At 52.5% G+C, this 9,098-nt stretch overlaps 2 protein-coding genes across 2 annotated transcripts; both read right to left on the reverse strand.

Annotated features, from left to right (window-relative positions):
• Positions 1–1,542: 1,542 nt before the first annotated feature.
• GLOTRDRAFT_19846 (uncharacterized protein) lies at positions 1,543–1,779 on the reverse strand (the record flags this gene model as incomplete). Its single annotated transcript, XM_007867295.1, has 1 exon — positions 1,543–1,779. A coding segment is annotated over one exon (237 nt), but the record flags the coding sequence as incomplete, so codon positions are not given.
• A 3,088-nt stretch (positions 1,780–4,867) lies between these two features.
• Positions 4,868–8,288, reverse strand: GLOTRDRAFT_75671 (uncharacterized protein; the record flags this gene model as incomplete). The annotated part of the gene is made up of 10 exons (XM_007867418.1): positions 8,082–8,288; positions 7,836–8,034; positions 7,596–7,786; positions 7,337–7,542; positions 6,949–7,281; positions 6,659–6,861; positions 6,235–6,608; positions 5,962–6,181; positions 5,567–5,896; positions 4,868–5,495 (listed from the first exon to the last, which is right to left on the reverse strand). Exons 1-10 carry the CDS (start codon positions 8,221–8,223, stop codon positions 4,868–4,870), a joined length of 2,826 nt encoding a protein of 941 aa, XP_007865609.1. The 5' UTR covers positions 8,224–8,288.
• Between the last annotated feature and the right edge of the window lie 810 nt (positions 8,289–9,098).

Here is a 9,098-nt window from a genome sequence, read left to right on the forward strand (position 1 = left end):
AATTACTAGGGCAGAAGTGACATATTATGTAAGAAAATGTATTATATGAGAATTACCGGATACAGAACGAACAAGAGGAGGAGAACGCTTTAGGACGGCTGGAACAAATCGTCTCCCCGAGATCACCGAGTCTGACTAAGCATGCCAAAAACGGCAGTAGCTGAATTGCTTCAACAGCAGTGGGTGGGCAATTGGGGTCATATAACATAGTTGTGTGAGTTCAAAGCAACTTATAAGACATTCAATGAAGCTCTCAGACACTCGGGCTGAGTATTCAGTGAGCATATAGTACACTCACTACTGTTGAAGCAATTCAGCTACTGCCGTTTTTGGCATGCTTAGTCAGACTCGGTGATCTCGGGGAGACGATTTGTTCCAGCCGTCCTAAAGCGTTCTCCTCCTCTTGTTCGTTCTGTATCCGGTAATTCTCATATAATACATTTTCTTACATAATATGTCACTTCTGCCCTAGTAATTAGACACCTAGACGTCCCACACTACAGGGCTTATAAGCCTTAGCAAAGCACCTGCCGGTCGAGCCTAGTTAGCCGTAAAGTTGCTTTCCCCCTAGACCGGCAGTCGTACCGGGAGTCAGGTTGGCCTTGTAGACACAAGTAGAGGTACCTCCCAGAACAATATATGCAGCCCAGCGCCCTCGGAAGTCCAAATCGGGTTGGTGTCGGTTATCCCGCTTCTTTGCGCCTTGCGCGCTGGTTGTGTCGGACGACGCCAACGATATCTAGCCTTCTACGCTATCTCAGACTGTCGGATTTTCTTCCACCATAGTGTATTCATGTACTGTAATTGTAGGACTACAATCCAATACCTTGTTCACTACAATATCATATATATATATATATATATATATATTATAGTTAAGGCAGACTAGTGGGAAGACTGGAGGTGGGCGAATAAGGTGGGGTCGAATCCATTTGGCTCTTGAGGAAGGTAGTCATTGTAAATGGGGTGCCCAACATCCTCGAAGGACCCTGCATTCACCGAGGCCTGCGCAGCGGAGAGGCTCTGTAGGAGCGAAGCCAGCTCCCCCTCAGGCAGATCAGAACTGCTACAATTAGACGGCCCCGCGCCTTGATCGTCAAGAGGAAGTACACCCGCGAAGGGCTGGGAGAAGTCGAAGGTGTACATGGGCCCGTCCACCGCTGGTGCGAGGGATCCTCCGAGAGGACTGGGTGAGTTTGCGAGGATTGCACCGGCCGCCGACGCGCCGTTCATCAGCGGCAGGCCTAACGTAGACTCGTCAACAGGAGGACGACCCGTGCTCGTGAGGTTTGGCAGGTTCTCCTTTCCTGGACCTTCGTCGTCCTCCGAGTCCGTATCCGTCAACACCTCCTGACTTCTCCCCGATACAGCACTGGTCCTTTGCTTCTTCGACAATCGAGTGCTCGTAGATGCACCGTCCTCCGCGTTGCGCTTCGATCCCTGGGCAGTACCATCTGCTCCGTCCTGAGTTTCGGTCCCACCGGGGACCACTGGCAGACCCTTGTCCAGTATCGCGATTGGATCGCTCGACTTGCCGGAGGCCCGTTCAGCATTCAGCCTCTTCAGTTCCGCAGGGCTGATGGTCTTCCAGTGAGTCTTGCCTTCCTCCCAATGGGCTAGAAGGCGTCGAAGGTCTGTCTGGCGTGTTACCGCACTGCTGAGGTTGCCGAACCGCAGCCCGGATGGCCATGAGACGATCACGACGTGGTAACGTTCAACGACTTTCTTCCAGTACTTGATATACTCCATCTTCGCGTTGCGCTTGCCCGTAACCTCACCTGACACAAAATTCAGTACAGGTTAATGAAGGCAAGGATGTACGTACATAGCTTTAAGTCAATAACCTCCCGTACTGCCTTTCGAATGCCAGCAGCAGTGCTCTTGTAAGAGACCGCCGCACCTAGGCATAGGTTAGCTTAGTGTCAAAGAACAATTTATCGCAGCTACCTTGGAGCCCTGCGATGGCATAGCCCTCCATCCGCATCAAGATGTCTTGCACATCGAGATTACGCACGGTATCGAGGAAATCTTTCACACCTTCTGTTGCGAAGAACCCGTTTTGCCACTGCAGGTCAGTTGTGCCGCGCGTTGCAAAAATTATAACCTCCACGCCGGTCCGTTGCCGCAGTCCTTCGGCCTTGATCAGAACATCAGTGAAGTTCATAGTTAAACAGATTCATCCCGTACCTCCTGCATGAAGCGCTTGAAGACAGCATTCGCATCATTGACCTTGGTCCTGTGATTTGCGCGCACCACGACAGCCTTGCTCTCCTTGATGTCCTTAAACTTCTCCACCATTACAGCCTTCTCCTCGGGCGTCAGCGCATGATATTCGGCTTGATATTCTTCATCAGTGACGCGTTTTATGAGAGCTCCCTTCCCTTCTCCATCTAGAACGACATCATGAACACCTCTTGAGTCACAACTTGGACGTGAAGCGAAGCGGATCCTTACTAGGATGAATCTCCTTCAACTGCGCCGCCTTGAAGCTCGCGAACGCGTTCCAGGCCTGAACGTGACGTGCTTGTCCTTTGAAGAGGCTTCTTCCTGTATAGAGGTCTTGTTCAACACGTTTCGGTGCCAGACCGTGTTTCTCGGCGAGATGTTCCTTGACGCGGTCTATGTTGTCCCAGGCAGCAAAAAGATCATCACTGTACGCCTTTTTCCTTTCTGTCTTCCCGGTAGCGATGAGAGCCCGTAGCTGCGGGACATCACCTGGCGCTGGAGCCTCTGTTGTCTCGGAATCTTGTCCCTGAACCCGGGGAAGTACACTTGGTGCCAGTGCAGATGCTGGATCCTGCTCTGCAGGCGTTTGCGTAGCTTTCTTGTTTTTTCTCCCTCGTTTTGCCATGTAGAGCCAGAGCAAAAAAATTAGTATATTCGGAGGATTGCGGGCAACACTGGAGCGGACAGGACAAGGTCACGTGCTTCCTGCTGCAAGTTGAATCACAGCATCCCAACCTATTATACAGCTATACTGGAAGGGGGACAGCTTCAAGTATAACAGAGACAGTAACAATATCATGCGGAGAGAGCCAAAGCGAAAATAATCACAAAGGATAGGGCCGGTAGCCCAGCAACAATGAATATTAGAAGGAGGCACCACCGCAAGGCCCCAGACTGCGGGTTACAAACAGAACGGCCGATGAACATTTAGTCTGAATCAACATCAATGAGAAAACCGACATTACCTTGGTCCTACTGGTGCTGCCTGCCAGATCACCCTCCAACGCCGTAACAAGTGTGTCTGCTTCTGCTGCCGAAAGGCCCTTCAACATTAACGTTTCCTTCCACCGACTCTGGCGAACACTTCGCGCCAGCTGCCGGAGGTACAATATGATGGTGTCGTCCAAATGTAAGGCGTCTATGGCGGAGTCTGACCGCGGACCAATACTGCAGATCATACCAAAGGTCTGCGAGAGTGACGTGACTTCAGCATCAGTGAGGAATGGTTCGTGTGCCCGATGTTCAAGCTCTGGCCCCTTGGGAGGTGGGTGGACAGCAGGGGTAGCAGTAGATGAGCAGAGCGATGTCGGAGCTGGTGTGTTGGTCGCAGCGAGACGGTGGCCAGGACTAATAGCGAGAGACGAACCGGAGGTGCACAGAGATGGTGGTGGTGCAGAAGAGACAGACGATGCGTTGGCACCGCGTGTTAAGAGCTTCCCCGTCACGGGCATTGCCAGTTTGTTACTGTGGGTCCCGCCCACATTTGGGTTCTTCTGCCCGAACAGGCTTGTTTTGACAAGGGCGTGCCCAACTGTGGTGGGCGTCTGGGTTTCCATCACCGCATTATCTCCCTCGACCTTGCCTTTGTCCTTCCTCCCCCCCACGATCTTGTCAAACTCGAGGGCAAACTCCTCCGTCGCCATGTAGCTGAAGTCACCATATTGGTCGCTGTTCAACCCCTGTACTGCCTTCTCGAGGTACTTGCCCTGGAACTGGAGCCAGGCTGATCCTGGTTTAACCGGTGGTGGGATGTTTCGGTCGGGTGCATTTTTGCCTGCACCCGCCCCGCCTGATTGAGCTTGCTCACGCCACGGCACGGGCTTCCCAGCTTTCGCATACCGAGCTTCAACTTGACGGAGGTGCCTCACACCAACGTGGGATGCGAATATACCAACCATCCTGGATATGGCCAGTTCAAGTGGCGGAGAGAAGCCGTGGAGTTCTCACGGGGGAAGGTATGTGTCGATACAGAGGTCGTTTACTGTGTACGGCTTCTCTTTTGGCAGAATACCCGGGATCCGCATCACTAGCGTGAATCCACCGTCAGACCGATCGAGCGTGGTTGCCTACCACAGTAGTGCAGTCAGTTCGATGAGCACGATACCATCCACGTCACACGCACCGTATCAAATAGATCGCTCAAGAGTGCCTGCTGAACTTCAAACACCTGCTCCACCGCTTCACCAGCCCCATATTCACTGAAGATAAAGTGATCTTGATGCAGACCAGTCTTGGGCGGGACCAGTTCAAGATGTTTCCCATCCTGGTGAGTGCCGTGTCTTTCTACAGCCCTCCAAAATGCTTGCGCGTCCTCCGGTGGGATATCTGACATTTTGAGGTCAGTATAGATCGAGGAAGCCAAGGAGATGTAGCGGGTGCGATAGACTGACAGTGCGCGGAGGCAAAGTGCAAGCAAACCGGCGCGCGCGTCCAGCCGGTTCCTTGCGCGAATACGATAACTGTCCGAATTGACGTCCGAAAGCCTTCAACTCATCGTAGTTGTCCTCCGTTCCCGTCTTGTCTCTTACTTCCATTTTGTGTATTCATGTATCTCCCATTAAAGCATGTACAATAGTCTGCGCGAGGAAATCAAAATGCTTCATTGAATATGACCCAATGTACCGACAGGCCAGAGTTGTGCCTAATCAGTGACAGCCTCTATAAAATCAACCAGTCCCTCTACATTGCGTGAAAGCTCCTCGTCATCCTGAATTCCGTCCCCACCTGCATCCCCACTCAGGACCTCTTGAATCACAGGGTCCACGGAGGTTTGAATATCGGATGTCATTGCACAAGCGTCTTGAGAGGTGCCTATCCGCACACTGAGACCATCACTCCCTGACATTCCCGGCAGGAGAGCAAGACGGTCGAGCCGGGCGATATGTACTGAGTTGACAGCTTCCTGAAGTGCCCATCTCTTGCGTATCTCCGCCGCTAGGAGCGGATCAGAGCTCTGGACCCTTGAAATAGCTTTATGTACCGCTAGCGTCTCATCATGGATGAACGTCCGTAGACGGCGAGCTTCGACATTGACGCGGATGACTTCTTCCTTAGCACGCTCGAGCTGCAACACCTTCAGTGTGACTTCCCGATGAGAAGGCTGAGCCCAGTGAGCCTCGCGGATATCAGCGCGTGAATGTCGGAGCAGTTCAAACTCGCCCAGAAACGAGTACTCAACAATGTCGGTCCACGAGAGCTGCGGACGTGCAGGGGTGTGAGTGCTCGCCAGAGTGTTGTACTTTCTGAGGGCCTGGCGGATTGCGTCGGATCTTCGCTGCAGTGCCTTCGTGATCTGTTGCCGCAATTTGTAGCCTACATGGTGTTAATCTTGAGTAACTACGCGAAAAGATTATACATACCAGTTCCGGACATATTGAGCTTCGAAAGCTCAAAGAGGCGCTGGACAACTAGACGTTCGAGCTCGTCAAGAGCCCTCTGATACTTTCGCTCCTTCAACTTCTCCTTTATCGCCCGAAACTCGCTGTGATCGGATGTCCAGCGCATCTCAAGCTGGAGACTCTTCTCTAGTTGTGCTGCTGTGGTTTCAGCATTGTGGTATTTGGTCTCGGCAGAGCGTATAGATCGGCTCGCGTTCACGAGCGACTTGTGCAGGTTCGGAAGTGCCGGCGTATTGTTCAAACGGTTGAGGTGCCCGCGTGCATCGTCAAGACTGGACCTGTGCAGTTACAAATAGTCAGTACAATGCACAGTAAATTGAGCAGCAAGGACAGCTACCAGCATTTCTCAAGATGCTCTAGTGCCTCGACGTAGTCAAAGCGGAGCGTGTCGTCTGGTGGCTCCTTCTTCAAACCTTGTAGATACTCACGTTCCTGCCGTATATACGCAAGGCAGTTGTCATCTGAGATCGCCAGCTTGCGCTGAATTTCCTTGATCTCCAGTGGATGATTGTCAATGACGTGCTGGGCTTCACGATAGTGATTCAGGAGGAATGTCGCTAAGGAATGAATTGTGAATATGAAGTGAGGGATTAGATTGAGCTAAACTCACACATTGATGCATACTTGTCCAGGTTCCAGAATGCGAAGTGCTCGTCAATGGCTTGATGGCGATGGAACCGTGAGGCATGCCGTGTACCCGCAGCCAGCGCGTTCGATGCCGAGAAGACACGCTCGCATCCCTCGAAGTCTGATCGTCCGGTGCCACGGACATAAAGCGGGTGCCACCGTAGCTGGCAACCCCGGTTGTGTGCGTGTCCATGGAATGAGCCCACAACAAACCGAAGCAGCGACTCACACGCTTTGTCTGCTATGCTGCTGCGGCTAACGGTGCCTTCAAAGGCACACCCGATGTCGTATCCAATACAGATCCGGGAGCCAAACATGTCAACGAGCCTGTTCACCATTGCGAGGCCATATTTAGCCCTGTGAATGCATCAGTTAGAGTTTGAATGGCAGATTACAGAAGCTCTTACAGTTCCCCGCTGCGAACAATGTCGCAGACGAGAACAACAACCCCGTGCCGACAGGCAACCACAAATATTCCCGCTTCATCAAATAGCTTGAACATTTTCTTGCGTTGCTCGGGTCCGGCGTTCCTCCACCGCTCAATACAGGTGGCGACAGGATCCGAATCGGATTCTTCTTCCCAATCGTCGTCGGGATCAGCAGAGTCATCCTCCGCGCTATCTTTACTGGTACCGGGACCCCGCTATGCAGAGAATGAAATTGAGTGACCTTGTCCAATAGAATTGGAGTTATTTACCTTGACATCATCTTTGAAGCCGTCAACTTCCTCTTGACCGACCCAGAAAGGCCCTCTTGGCCGGCGTGTGTCTGTTCGTGCCTGCCGCTCACGAAGAGCAGCATCAATTCTTTTCAGAGAATTGTTACCGTCCATCTCACACATCATAGAGTATTCTAGTGGAGGCTCGTCTTCCAATTTGTACATACAAGCCGGGCAAGCATTCAAAAGCTCAGAATTTGGCTGATCACGCTGCATCGCCGTCCGAATGCGGCCATCTACACAGTGGAGAATCTCGATGTATATATCATATGCAATTGTGAACAATTCACATAGATACCGACGATAGGGAACCTACATAGAAGAATGCTGTTAGCTGCACAATAGACCCATGGTAAAGACCGCCTACCTGGTGCAGGTGACACGATTTCTTGACCTCCGCCTGAATGCTGAGGCGCGGGCATACCCGATGTGTTTGCCGATATACGGCGAGCGTCCGGAGCGAGATTGCAACAGAAGGGCGTACCGGGGAGCAGCCTATGTATCCGTACCGCAGGAGTGTCGCGTTGGTATATGCTTCACCCGGGGTGGGGATAAAAGTCTGATAACGCCGATCTTCTCCAAAGCATCAGAAGACGAACAGATGCAGCATACAATGAAAGACATACGGAATATATCGATTACCTCGATGCCAAAAGCATCACCACCTTCATCTGCGCCCGCTGGCTCGCACACCAGTCCATCCTGCTCCTGTTGGCTGTACTCGAGGTATGCATTGACGAGCACGTCAATCTGCTCATTCCATTGTGTCGTGCGGAGCTCGACGCGATTCCGCCTATCACGATAGTCTACCCGCCGCCTGCAAACGCATTGAGGATCATGCATGGAAGTGAGTGAAAGAAACATACACTCCTGTGATGTTCTGGAGGTGATGGACGAACTCCTCGAACACCTCGTGTTCCCCTCCTTCGTGGCTGAGGTCGAATCCCTCTTCACCGGGCGGCATGGTATTGAAGGCGGCGTCGTAAAGCTCCTGCTGTTCGGGAGAGGCGTCGCCTGCATCCAGGTCCATTTCATGGACCATGGTCCGATTTTCAGAGCTCATTTCTAAACTGAATGTCAGTATCAGTAGCTACTCAAGTGTAGGTACATGCCTTTGATGAGATTTGCGCGTTCCTGAGCAGCCTGCTGTCTACGCTGAGCCTGCGCCCTAGGTCGCAGGTCTTGTTTCTGCAACAGTCGCCCCTTGAAGGAGTAAGCGCTGGACGCCTTCGACATACCTTTAAATCGCTTCATATCGGAAAGAGATTTTCGGGGGACTTAGCAAGTCTCAAGGTGATGACGGCGGTCTTGGGGGGGTGCAAACGTGACGACGGCGATCTTGAGGACTGAGGAGCCAGGCGAGCACGGTCGCGGCGGGCGGAGTTGGAAAGAGAGGGCTGGGATGCAAACGCAGCGGCGCACAGACGGGCACGAGTGCGATGACTGAGCTGCGAGGACGGGAAGACAGCTGGAAGAAGACGGCGCGCACGAACGCGGTGGAGGAGCTGTCCGAACAAGGAGGGCGAACCCGGCGGCGGGCGGCGCGTTGATGGCGCTGTTGATTAACTTCGCGCATGTGGGAAGTTGAACCTACCGGCGGTATCTGGTTGCCGAAGGTCTAGATAACTACGTGGATTCTATCGACCCGCTAAGGCCAACCTGACTCCCGGTACGACCGCCGGTCTAGGGGGAAAGCAACTTTACGGCTAACTAGGCTCGACCGGCAGGTGCTTTGCTAAGGCTTATAAGCCCTGTAGTGTGGGACGTCTAGGTGTAATTAGAGGAGCGCGAACGCTAAGGACGGGTGGTTTAGGAGCCTGGGCTGGCACAAATGTCGCCGCCGAAATCCCCGAGGCTGACTAAGCGGACGGTGGCTGAAGCCTTTCACCAGCGGTCGGCGGGCCTTCACGCAACCATTTACAACTTATTACCTTGGGATTTACCGCTCGGTGTACTTTATAGTAATGTAAAAATGTCCTAACTGAATGGTATACTCATGCAATGGTTATCAGTAGTACTGAAGGCTGAATATCCGGCTGAAGAGGCATAATTGCTATAGACAAGCCCCTCTGAGTGTCAGAGGTATACCAAAGGTATTTGCATTGGTCTTGAACTATTTTAGCACCCGT

The sequence above is a fragment of the Gloeophyllum trabeum genome, assembly GCF_000344685.1.
Source record: "Gloeophyllum trabeum ATCC 11539 unplaced genomic scaffold GLOTRscaffold_00006, whole genome shotgun sequence".
Classification (NCBI taxonomy): domain Eukaryota; kingdom Fungi; phylum Basidiomycota; class Agaricomycetes; order Gloeophyllales; family Gloeophyllaceae; genus Gloeophyllum; species Gloeophyllum trabeum.